At 40.8% G+C, this 13214-nt stretch overlaps 1 protein-coding gene across 2 annotated transcripts in view; it reads left to right on the plus strand.

The window, feature by feature from the left end:
• Window positions 1-12578, plus strand: part of dlgap4a (discs, large (Drosophila) homolog-associated protein 4a) — an 86225-nt gene extending 73647 nt beyond the window's left edge. The window contains exons 6-11 of one of the 2 annotated variants that reach the window (XM_020610605.1): window positions 4008-4426; window positions 4531-4628; window positions 6388-6824; window positions 8733-8824; window positions 9266-9418; window positions 10127-12578. In XM_020610605.1, coding sequence (XP_020466261.1) covers window positions 4008-4426; window positions 4531-4628; window positions 6388-6824; window positions 8733-8824; window positions 9266-9418; window positions 10127-10351 — 1424 coding nt within the window. In that variant the 3' untranslated portion in view covers window positions 10352-12578. The remainder of the gene's footprint in view (window positions 1-4007; window positions 4427-4530; window positions 4629-6387; window positions 6825-8732; window positions 8825-9265; window positions 9419-10126) is intronic. The other variant, XM_020610606.1, reaches the window with a different exon arrangement.
• Window positions 12579-13214: the final 636 nt, after the last annotated feature.

A 13214-nucleotide genomic window follows, 5' to 3' on the forward strand; every position in this document is an offset into this window, starting at 1 on the left:
TTCTCCCACTGCCTCCTGAATTCCAGCAAATATCAAGTTTTTTCGCTTGGTTTGTGCTTCCAAGTATTCCACTTTATCCGAAATGACTTTGAGGTAATCACAGGCTTCATAAAGTCCGTCTCTAGTACCTTTAATTTGGGGTGACTGCTCACCCATGGTGACTTTAATCTCATCCACCTCTCGCTGGGTAAACTGCAGACTCGATTTTATTTCCTGTATCTCTCTGGTCATTTCGTCGAATCTCTTGTTGCTAGTCTCCATAATTATTTGCACGAATCCTTTGAAACTTTCACTCAGCTGATTAAGCAGCGCTGTGTACATTCGTTGCTGCTCCAGCAAGTCCGCTGTAAAGTTGTCTTCAGCTTCGACCTCCTCAGCAGCTTCGGATTTATTTGCTCTCTTCCCTTTAGGAGCCATTTCAAAGATGTAGACTTTTCCAAAACTTGAAAGTGTAGAAGATATGAGACAGATATGAAAATCCCAGAACAGACAAGAGGAGCAGAAAAAACGTCCGCTCTCGCTTGCAACCCGGAAAATTATTGATTATTAAAATCTTACATGACACAAAATGCAATCTTAATGAAAGTTTTATGACGTGGGCCATTTTTGCTGCACAGTCCCAAATAAATTGTATATATTCGTCAGTCAGGGATTTCTTTTGACTCAATCAGATAGCTACAGGTACATTAAACAAAATGCCAGCACTCACAATTGCAGCTTCTGCTCTCACTCTGTTTGTTCATAAATCAAACACAATTCTGCAAACCAGGATTTTTCTCATGATACAGGGTAAATTAGATTAGTCTAAACATGTAAACCACCGAAAACAATGCTTATTCATTATTTTTATTCAGTGGAAAGGGTTGTAGCTAGGGCTTCAACTAACAATTTTCATTTTTAATTACTCTTATTGATGAATCTTTTTTCTCTAATAATTGATTAATTTGATTTATCTATAAAATTGTGTAAAATGCTTGATTAATAATACACAGACCCCACCACAAATGTATTGTTTTGTCTGAACAAGTCCAAAATCCAAAGATAATCAATTTTGCTATCACGTCACATAGAAAGCCGTCAGAGCTCAGATTATCAAAACAGTTGTCAAATTTCTGTCAGATGATTAATCAGGTAATTCGTTGCATCTCTACTCATAGCCTGGAGGAAAAAAAAAAAGAACCCAATCTGCTGTCAGCAGACTTAAGTCCTCTGTTTACTTTAAGAGAATGAGACTGTTATTTGCAGGATCAGAGTGAATAATAGCCACAGTTTAACAGTAACGTCTTGTTGATAATAAAATCAGTAATGCAGAGAAGCATCTGCAGTGAATAAAAAAAGAAGGCAACGTGAATTTGTATGGGCATCATGTAATATGTCAGTAAGGAAAGTAATACTGTTGACCTTTATAGTCACTTCCGTGGTAAAGAAATTCAGCTTAATTCTAGCTGGTGACTTTTGGTCCAGCCAACTATGTGCATCAAATTCTGTTACTGTGATTAATTGAATAATTAATCATCAAATTTCTTTGATTGTCATTTACATTCATGCATTCAGCGCATGTCCTCTTCACTTGACTAGAGGTTTATAAACACATTTAGTCTGTTTGTTCTATTTGTGTTCATAAATCATGCTTATGTAGAGTGTGAAGTGCATGTGTGTGGTTAATAGTTAAATGGATATTCCTCTTACAAGAGATGATGTATTACAGTGTTTGTGGTCAACTTTATAATTCTGTGTGTGTATGAGATGCACTGCAGGATTTTATACACAACAAATGGGAGGCATGTGTTGATGGTGTGTAAGAGGACACATGAATTAATTTTAGGAATGTTATGCATCTATGATATGTTGTCTGTAGGGGCGTAACAGTGCTGAAACCAACACTGAAACTGCCTGCGAAACAGCCAATGCTTCAGACAGCTGTATAGGCAATAGAGAGGACACTTGTTAGTCTGTCCACTCTGTTTTGTGATCATTTTGAGACTTGAGCTACTTTGTTGTTGTAGTTGTGGACTGTCATCTGAAAAGCTGTTCCTGACACAGTATTTAGCTCACAAAATGCATCAGTAAAATCATTATAGAGTGTAATGAACTGGGTAAATTACTGTTAGACTATATCATTCAAATTTAACATATTTAGACATAACATATGTGAAGGTATTTCATGCCTCATCATAACTGATTTGTAGAAGAATGCATGCAGTGGATTCCACAGCCATGTTTTTGGTTGCTGGTGGGATTTAATGAGGGCTTTACTGCCGCTGTTACTCACTGGCAGATGATGGACATGCAGTGCCAGCAGAATTACAGGGTGTTAGGTTGCTCACCACATTTTCTTTATTGATCCAGCGTGGGGAGCCTTGAGTTACTTTCTTGATAATTTTAAAGAAACATTTTGTCCATCATGTGTCAGTGAATTCTGTAATTGGATAAACGTATTTGCTGTGTTTTGTAGTTTTTCCAGCCATGTGTTTCTAGCTGGCAACTGTTTAAATAGCATCTCCACAAAACCACCTCAGCATCTCCCCAGGTCTTGAAGAAACCTGTGGTTTTTCTTGGATTCTGATGTTGTAGTGCTGTAGCTAACTCTGCATGATCCACCACAACCCTATAGTCAGACTGATGGCAGGAAAAGAGGCAGCAGTCCCTGAGTTTTTCTAGTAATCCTCTTTTGGGGCATATTTTAGTTTCTACTGAAAGAGGTTCATAATTCTGTCCATGTCAGAATGTGAAACCTTTATGTAGACCAGTCTACACCTTTTTGGTCACCTGTTGGGAGTGGAAATAAGTTGTGAATACAACACTGACATATCAAGCTTTTCAGGTTGTGGTAAACCTTTGTTTATTTACACATCCAGCACTTTACTGTATGTTTCTATCCACCTGACAAGTGTAACTGCATATTGTTTTCACATTGTTATTTGATACATGGTTTCTGATTTTTTAAAAATATTATAGCTGCATCAAAATGTGGCATACAGTTTCTTCTTGAACAGATGTAGTCCTTGCTTTGAGCAGAGACAGTTTTCCTGACAGAGTTGCTAGAGCTAAACCACTCCAAAGGTGTGGCATGTAAAGGAAGATCCCTGGAGACAGACTGACGTCAATGGAACACAATCAGCGGCAGGTTTACAGGAAGCATAGAGGTAGATTTAAGTACAGTCTAATAGATGCAGCAATAAGGGCAAAGTGCAGGTTTGTTTTTCAGATAAACTATGTTTAGTGTTTCTCATATGCTGATGTGCTGATGGACACCAGCTGGCTTGCGTTCAGTTAGTAAAGTTTTTCTTAGTTTTTATTTTTCCTTTCATTCCGAAGTCTTAAGGTCTTTTCACATAAAGAGTGATATTGATTTTTTCGGAGGCAGTTTAAATGCACCAGCTATATTCACAACAAATGTGACGTGAATGTGAAATGTGAAATTCTAAAAGGTCATGCCGCCAAAGTCTATATCAAGTGATGATGACCTGAAAGTGCTGGTTCTGTTAAATACAAGGAGTGCATCCTATATATTGATAAAAGTGCAACTGTACCATGGTCATTTTTAGACGGACTTCAGGATGTCTGTGGGACAATTTGAAGAGTTGCTGCTGCCACAGCACTTGAAAAGACAGAGGAGCAATTACAATGACCCAATCGACCCAGAATAGCACCTGGCCGTATGTCTGAGCTAAAATATATATTGAACATGGCTGTAATAAATAGGTTTAGCTGGCCGGTGCACCATGCACCTTTTGTAAATATGCTGCAGTGTTCCACCAAGCTGATTGGCTACACGTGTTCCTGTTGCTGGTGAAAAGTTGAAAAAAATGACCTTAGGGCAAAAAAATAAATGCTGCTTTTCACTCAGCAATATTTCATTTTTGATTTGCAAGGGTTCATAGAATATTGGTTCCAAGATTATTACTGAAAAAAAAAAACACGAAAAATTTGCCTCCATTATGAAGTGACAAAGGTCAGGCTTCTTATTCTAACCTCTCTGTTTTTGTGTCTCCTGTTTGTGATAGCAGTCAGCAATAGGAAGGCTCCTCCTCCTGTCCCACCCCGCACCCCCTCCAAGCCCCTCATCTCAGTGACGCTGCAGAGTAGCACCGAGTCAGCCCAAGACACATACCTTGACCAACAGGACCACGGCAGTGAGGCCAACAGCAGCAACTCCTCTGACAGTCTGTGTAGCATACGCACGGGCAGCCTGGCTAAAGGGACCCAGCCTCCACTTGCTGCTGTTCTTGCTGTGAACCCTGCACCCACTGGAGGCTCTGCACCTCCTGTTCCAGCCCCTCGTGACTTCCCTCCTACCATCACTGTCACTACTGTTACCACTTCCACAGCTACCCAGCTCCAAAATGACAACCTTAGCATTGGTGTCACCTTAGAGCCACCCCCAACTGCACCCAAGAGGAAACTGTCTTCCATCGGAATTCAGGTAAGTTTGTCTACTTTTACAGTGGGATATATTCATACTGGGAGAAGCTAAAGCCACCTTCAGAGGTGTGTTTGACTGATTTTCTGTTGCTTGTGATTATTCAGGTAGATTGCTTTCCACCACTCTCAAGAGACGAACCCCTACCCTTGGCTACACCCCTAAAATTTCAGTCCATCGGAGTTCAAGTTGAAAACGGCAGGCCGTATGTATACACTCACATTTCACATGACAACGAATCGGAAGACACAAGTAGGCTAATGAACAATCCCAGTCTTCATAAAGATCTTGCCAAGCCAAATAAGAAATAGGATGTTAGAAGAGACATAATGTGATACTGCCATTATTGGTATAATTACATGAAACTGCATTGAGACTTCTGAAGTTATTCATTTTCAAAAGGCACCTTTGAAACAACATTTGGCTTATACCTTCCATACCTTGCACTTTTGTACACATTTAGCCTGCTAAGCTTGTAAAATATGAAAAAAAATGGAGCAAGGAGTATTTTAGTATAAACTGCTCCCATATGAGTCAGACAGGAAAAAGGCTTTATTTAATTGGTCCCTGAGAATGGCCTTTAACCCTCAGCTGCTCCAGAGCATGCTTCTCAGTGGCCAGTAGGTCACACTGAGATTGTCACGAGCAGCTTCCAGGTGTGAAAATATGCCGTTATCACACATGAACTCTGGACTTTGTCTGCGGAATCATGCCCGGACTTTGTCCAGAGTTGCCCTTTCACACTTGTAGCGCGAAGCAGGAGATACAGACGTATTCTCCCCTACTGGAAATACTTCATTTGGATTCTGCAAGGGGGAGCTTCTGGGTAGAGTGCATAGGAGGCGGGACATGATGTAATCACGTAGCCAATTTGGTCATAAACAACCGAGTCTCTTGCCTTGTGTGACGGCACAACTGGCACCAGCTTTTAACGACAGAAATTCCTGGATTTCATCGTGTCTCTAGTTAGTTATTTTTGTTGGCACCTTCATTGCAAATGACAGTTTTTCTTCACCATCAGATGTTTCTGTTTTTCCAGTTTCACAATGGCCCCATGTTAATACTCTGGACTCTGCTGTACTCTCACATGGGCTCACTGGGACAATACACAGATTTTGTTAGGGAGCTGGCAGGGTAAAGTTCGCTCAAGGTCTGGGTCGACTGACTCAGACATTTGCCTTCTCACATACAGGTTCCTTGGGTGATGTCTAGAGAATCTAAGGGTTCCAGTGCCTGTCTGAAAAGGACTTATGTAACTGTTCTGAGAAACAGAGTCTGGCTGTCAGCTGTATTTCTCTTCTTAACTATAGGTTTAAAAATACCTTAATGTACACTTCCCAGTTAGTAATATATATTGATATAAAAAATACAGTAATATTGATTTCTGTTCCTACTGCCAGGCCCTGCGTGTCTGAATGTTCCGTAGTTCTTTTGCCTCCATGGCTGCACACTCTCCTGACATCATTCTTTTGCCTGTGTTGCTGGTGAATCTGCCGCCTGCGCAGCAGTGAGTGGCTAAAGTCATTCAGCAGTCAGTACGGCGGCAGCGCAGGAGCACAACACTCTGATTGATGTCCTTTTTCTCTTGTTTTGACTGTAGTGAGCTCAATATAGTGAGAAATGTCCATTTAAACTTTTCCAGTGCACTGTAATTTCCCTTAATAACATTTACTTGATCGCCCACTTCCTTTTCTCCTGCTCATTATCTCTGAAGCCAGCAGTCCATTAAGCTTTTATCTTGTATACCTGATTTGTTACTAATTTCCCTGCTGCCTCGTCCTCAATACTGTCTTTGTGCTTTGTTGTGGCATTTCTTCCTGCAGCATCAGCTACCATAAAGTCCTGTCAGTTAAACTCACTGACTTCAAACTGTTACTCTGGATTATGTTTAACACATTACTTCATTGTCCTATTTATTTAACTGCCTGACTGTTAGAAGCTGATGTTTATGCATGTTTTTGCAGTCTCAGCCGGGACAGCAGCATGGCCTCCAGACAAAATACAGAGACTGAGCCTCAGGAGCCCAAGGATGCCACGCCTACAGAAAACAACACAGCCAACTGCACCAACAGTCAAACAGCTCTTACCACCGCGCCCAAAAGGCAGGACAAAGCCATGGAACAGCAGCCACTTAAACACACCTTGGTCCCATCCAGGACATCCAATTCACCCCCTGAGTCTCTGGACCCGGCTTTAGACCCCTCCTCGCTACCACCACCAGACCCCAGCCTGGCGACTGGAAACTGCAGCATTCACGGAGATGGTGCTCAACCCAGCACGCCAGCTTGCCTCCGAGATGGTAACTGGTTTCTGAAGCTGCTGCAGGCGGAGACAGGCCGCATGGAGGGCTGGTGTCAGCAGATGGAGCAGGAGACCGGAGACGACAAGCTCTCGGAGGAAGGTAAGTGACAGAATTTCATGAAGTGGTTATCAACACATTCAGGCCTTATTTACACTTTCATCTCAAGGTTTTTGCATCGGCATAAAATCTATAGGACATTTTCAGTTATACTTTGCTATGTATGCGTCTTTGTTGGCCAGGTCACAAGGCTGATTGCAGTATGTTTTCCCAGGCTACATGCAAATCAGGGTCGGGAATCCTGCAGTTCAGAGGGTGGTGGTAATTAGGGTTGGGCGATGTCTGTGGAATTGGCACACGATAATGTCTGCAGTGAAATATTACTATGGACAATGATATGACACACTTGAGGTGGTGTGCAGGATTTGTTCAGTAACGTAAAAGATGAACAATGATGAATCTTCGTGGCTCTTTACAGCACTAGTTAAAAAACAGGAAGCTGCTACCTGAACGATCTCCACATGGTGTCACCTTGCATTGCTGTACCTGGGTGTAAATGCAGGATATAACAATTAGGAATTATTTGTTTAAGACCGGTATAGCAGAGAACGAGATGGTTCACTCAGGAAGGTTTAATCCTCAGTGTTGCAGTGCACAGTTCTTATTTAAGTTTAGGTAAAGCAGTAACAGTTAAGCTAATATTAGCAGGCTAATAACTATCCCGAAGCTAATACAAAAACACATGGATGAATCACATTTCATGAATTAGGTGCAAGGCAACAGTTTTATCATCTTCACAGATTCTTTCTCACCCCTCTCCCTCACCTGCATAGTTCATTCTGTGGTCAAACTGCTCGGGAATCAGATAAATGCTCCAACACAGTTTTTTCTGTATGATCTACCGTATATTAGTTAACTCACCTGAGCTAGTGTTTCCTGTCGCTTTAACAAGACAGGGAGAACGACAGGTAATTTCAGTGTGACTTTAACTGCAATTATCCCAGCAGACAGACCCTGTGAGTGGATGTATCAGTAGACTGTTAACTGACATAACTGCACTTGGGAGGAGTAAACAAGAGTAGGAGTAAAGCTTGGAGAAATAGATGCATTAGCACCTTTTAACATCTGGCTAGAATGTGTCTCAACTCACCTTCTGAGTTGGTTTGAATATCAGATTTCAGTGCATCTGCAGAAGGCACATGAAGTGACAAAGAGTAAAAGGGGTCTTACAATGACTTAATCTAGAAAGAGTCTTTAAATTGTTTCACAGTAAAATAGTACAACAGTACAAATTAGCTTGTCAGGGCAGTGGTGTGAGGAATTGAACTGATGTCCCTGATAGTGGGATTCACACACGGGACATTAGGTCTTGTCCATGTTGACTATGGACAATGAGACAAAGCACAACAAACTCATTACTGCCATTGACTCACAGTAACACAGCTCATTAGAGTGGGAGTAACAGAGCCACCGCAGAATCATTTCACTTTGTCATCTCCCAGAATACCTCTCAGGCTTTCAGGCAGATCTATCTCTGCAGTGTCTTAAATATGAATGAGCAAGGAACAGACTAACTGTAGAGGCTCCATCAGATTGCTCTCTGTGGATCTGAATTATGAATTTCAATTTCCACATGCAAATATTGGGCAGAAAATAGCTGAATAAGAAGTAATTTTTTGTCCTCTCTATGACTGAATTAATAAATTACTTCTAAAGAACTCATTTACTGTTGCAGAATGTTTAATACTAAATGTTGGTGTAAATATTTCATTACCAGACAGGAAAAAGTTTAGTCACGCTCTCCTGGTGTAGCTTTTACCCTTCATACACGATTCTCTCTCTCTCAAGTGCTAAAGGACTCGTGTCTTTACTGAGGAACTCAAAGTAGCAGCCTCTTTACATCCTTTTTGTAGTGTTGCATACCACTTTTTTTGTAGCTCAAAATGTTTTATTTTATTACTCCACTCATTGTTGTCAGCTTGTTGATCATTTACTGTCATGCTTTTCTAGTGCTGGGGACGATCCGCAGTGCAGTAGGCAGCGCTCAACTCCTCATGTCCCAGAAGTTCGAGCAATTCAGAGGGCTCTGTAATGAGAACTTGGTGAGTGGCTCCATTACATCCTATTGAATCTCTCTCTGATACACTACTCTACTACATTTTTTTGCTAGCCTCTCATGTTCTACCAAATACTTTGATCTTTGTACTGATAACATTGTTTGTCCTGCACACACTGACATACAAAAGCCTTTTACATTTAAAGAGGAACTAGAAACATGAAATCCTTAATGATTCATCCAGCCAGGTTTAGTGGGAGAGATGATCACTTGACTCAATAGGCTGTGGAACCTTCTTCACAGACATTCTCTGTTATGGGTTTAATATTGCTGAAAAGTAATCATCTCTGAAAGTTGGTGCGTGATAAATGTGTTTTCTCTTCATCTATTTGCTTGAATGGAAGCTGCCCAGGGGATATGTGTGTGTGATCTGGACAAAGCAATTCATCTGTTACTTCCCAATACAATGTCATTTTCATCTCACTAGAACGTGAACGCCAACCCACGGCCAACAGCACAGGACCTCGCAGGCTTCTGGGATCTGCTACAACTCTCAATAGAAGACATCAGCATGAAGTTTGATGAGCTCTACCAGCTGAAAGCCAACAACTGGCAACTTCCTGAGAAACCAGAGAAGAAGGTGATGTTTGGTGCCAGACAGTATTCATTATACTAAAGCTGTATAGGATATAGGGATGCACATTTTCTTTTTTTTTTTCCTGTGTAGGAAAAACACAAACAGCCAGTCACCATTCTTGCAGTCCCCGTGTGGTATCTCAGTCAACATTTAATAAAGATTTCAGCTACACTGTACCCAGCGGATTGAACGCCGGGTCATGTAACTTCCGTAATTAGAGCATAGCATCTTTGTGCAGAACTAAGTCCTAAATGCAGCTTAGGTCAATTAAATGTCATCACTTAACAGAACCTTAATTTGTAACTTTTGATGACAGCCTCATTATGCAACATTTATTTTTTCTGGCGCACCATTTTCAAAAGTAAGGATTTGCTCGTTTTTCCCTGTTTTGTATCACTGTATATTAAATATCTTTGGGCTATCTAATGCTGGTCTGATCGAACAAGTCAAGGATGTCAGCTTGTAATGTGCATTTTTAATAAATGTCAAACATTTTATAGACAAAACAACTAACGACTAATCACAAATTTTAATAGTAATCTGAAGATTAAACAGTACTGAAAATAATTTAGTTGCCTTCCTGAAGCGAAGCCTTACATTCATTTTATAAATGCATATAAATGACAGCATTTCAGCACCACTGATGTTTCTGTTTGCAGCTAGTGCTGAACTATACTTTAATGCTCTTCCTTCTCGACATGACGTCCCCAGGATGAAAACAAGCATCCTCCATCATCTGTGGCAAAGAAGCATTCTAAGCCCAAGGTGTCAGCGGGGAAGGACAGGAGTGTGGACTCGGCTGTGGACAAGCAGCGGCAAGAAGCCAGAAAACGGTTGATGGCAGCAAAGCGTGCGGCATCAGTACGACAGAACTCCGCCACAGAAAGCACTGACAGCATCGAAATCTATGTCCCTGAGGCCCAAACCCGCCTCTGAGAGCAAACCAGCACAGACCATCAAAATCATGACTCACTTCAAACTTTTCACTGATACACACAGACACATTTGAGACGAACACACAGACGTAGAACGGATGCACAGAGGCCGGCCCCTCATAGCAGCACAGCTGAAGACAGGAGAAACTTGGGGATCATTACAGGGCACCGAAACAATCTAGAGCAATGCAGATCATCACCCTGCTGCCATGGGACAGAAAGAACCATGACAGATGTTTAATAATATCGTTATTGTTGTTCCTATTGACATTATGAAATTATTATCTCCTTAAGTATATTAAGACTGTCTTAAATGTGCAAGTATCTTGGATAAGGACATCCTGTACCTTGTGAGCTGAAGAGTCTCGGTATCCCAGAAGTTTACTCTATTAAAACTCCCCTCACTGCTGAGTCTACGAGCTAGTCGTTGTTACCGGGTTACAAGCTGAGCTACCATCCACACACACTCAGGACACACATGCAGGTGTACTCACTGTCCACAGAGTCTTCCTGTTCTCTATTTGCTGCCACTCGCTGTGTGTGGTGTGTACGCTTTAATGTGTATAAGACGGCGCTAATGTACTCAGAGGTTTAAAATGCAGAGAACCAGAGGAAGGCAGTAGCATATATATATATTATAAATATCACACTATTACAATGTTCATTTTGTAAATGTTGTATACCAGATTATTTGTTAGAAAGAGATCAGTGTTCAGTACCAAGGTAGTTTTTTTATAGATCAAGTACATGTACTGTCATGATATATTAGCAATTGATGCAATCATTCACTCCACCGCTTTCTGTTTCTCACCTTAACACAAACACACACACTCCACTTTGTGTGTTTGTGAATAATCACTGTTAAAGTCTTACATTTGTTTTTGTGAAGGGATTTGAGAAATGATTGGTCACCAGTGAGCTATAGAGGAATGTATGAATTGTCTGCATTTACACTCATGTTGACTTGATCTCTGCACTTTCCATTCACTTCAGATCAAGTTTGTCCACCTTTGCCTGCTTGATCATTCAGACTTTCACTGCATCCTTGTGTGATGTAGGGGACCAAGACATTCACCCCTCGATTATGGCATTCCCATTCAACCAGACTACGTGCGGTAGGGTGGGGGTTTACTTGCTTCTGGAAAGAAAATGGAATAACATAGCAATAATAATCATATTAGCGCAAGCAAGCAATGCAGTAGATACCCAGTCTTACATTATTTAATTCAGCCTTTCCAGCAAGACTTTCTTAGCATGAAGGATGAATGTTTATTTTTGCTATGAACTGACTGTCAATGAAATGACTAAAATCTCAGGTTGAACACTCAAACGCAACAGTAAAAACCACTATGGATGGATTATTTATTATGTAACCTCAAATGAATTGGCCAAGTGCTCAGAGCATTGCCAAATATTTTAATGCCAGACCTTCTCTGTGTTCTTCAGGAGGTCATGTATCTTAGGTTTTTGATTCACTGAAATCAGCCGTCTCCCTCACTCCCCTTTCTAGCAGCTTGACACTCCCACCCATTTATTCAGAATTTTTAAAATTGTGGTACATTTTTATGTTTAAATTTTAATGTCATTTGACACATTTTGTGACTTATTCCAAATGAGGTCAACCTAAATATGTCTTGACCTCTTTAATTATAATAATAAATGGTGCTGCGAGGGATTTCATATACGCCAAGACAGTAATGATCATCAGCATTTCAGAGTCATTAGAAAAGGCTTTTTATTTAAAGTAGTTGTTTTATTTAATCTGCTCATGAATTTAGCTGTCTATGTGTGTGCGTGTGTGCATTCTCAGCACAGTCTGTGTCCAGCTCACTCCAGATACACTATGCCTGGTTTCTGTGTAAACTCAAGACACTTTGATTATGGGACTGGAATAGTTTCTATGTTTCATCTTCAAATAGAAAGATGTGCCAAGGGTACATGAGTGGAACAGGGCATACAGGGCTCAAGTGGAAGTGCACTCACTAGTTTTGTAGTTTTTAGTATGAGCTGGCTCTCCCCCTAGTGGTCGGTCCTTGTGTGACACTCCAGACATATTGTTCTGCTCCATTTTGAATCCTTAGTTAACAGCAAACAAGAAATGAAGTTGAACTGGGAATGCTGACACAGCAACAAGTTGTTGATTTACTTATTATCTTATTTGTATTACATCAACAATGGACATGTGCATTTCATTGTCCAAAGAAATCATTAAACACCCCTTTGCTACATGTCCTGGTCATCATTTTTTTTGTCGTTTTTATTGCACTCATCCATAATACAATGGTAATATTAGCTGCTGAGTTAATATTACAAGCAAATAAACCATAAGCATTAGATTAGACCATTTATTGTTTTTGTGTGATCTCAAAAAGCATGGCCTTCTTACATATATAAATACACAAGATCCTTGCCAGTGAATTTTCAGTACTCCTTTAAATGGGTCTTGCAAATTATCTGAAACTATACAATCTGTGTAAGGCATTCAGGGTATGTGCTGGATGTGAGAGTTTATAACTATGACAAATGGTGAAAAATGCTCTCCTTTTTCATACCACTTGAGAGCTACATCCCTTTATTTGCCCACATACTGACCTTTAAGAGAGGAGGACCTGATCAGGGATCTTCAGACAGTTCACCAGTACTTCCCGAGTTTCAAAGGGCTACAAAATGGCCACACGATAAGCAGAGGGTGCAACGCTGGAGGCAGATTATATGGATGTGTGATTTAACCACCATGTGGACAAGGCGTACTCTCCAGTCAAGTGATTTTTAGAATCTACTGAATGGTCTGAGACACGGTGCCAGTAAAAAAATGGGTCACTGTGGAAGCTTGGAGGAAACACAGTGAGAATTATGAACCCATT

This window comes from Monopterus albus, unplaced genomic scaffold (assembly GCF_001952655.1).
Source record: "Monopterus albus unplaced genomic scaffold, M_albus_1.0 scaffold106.1, whole genome shotgun sequence".
NCBI classification, from domain to species: Eukaryota; Metazoa; Chordata; class Actinopteri; order Synbranchiformes; family Synbranchidae; genus Monopterus; species Monopterus albus.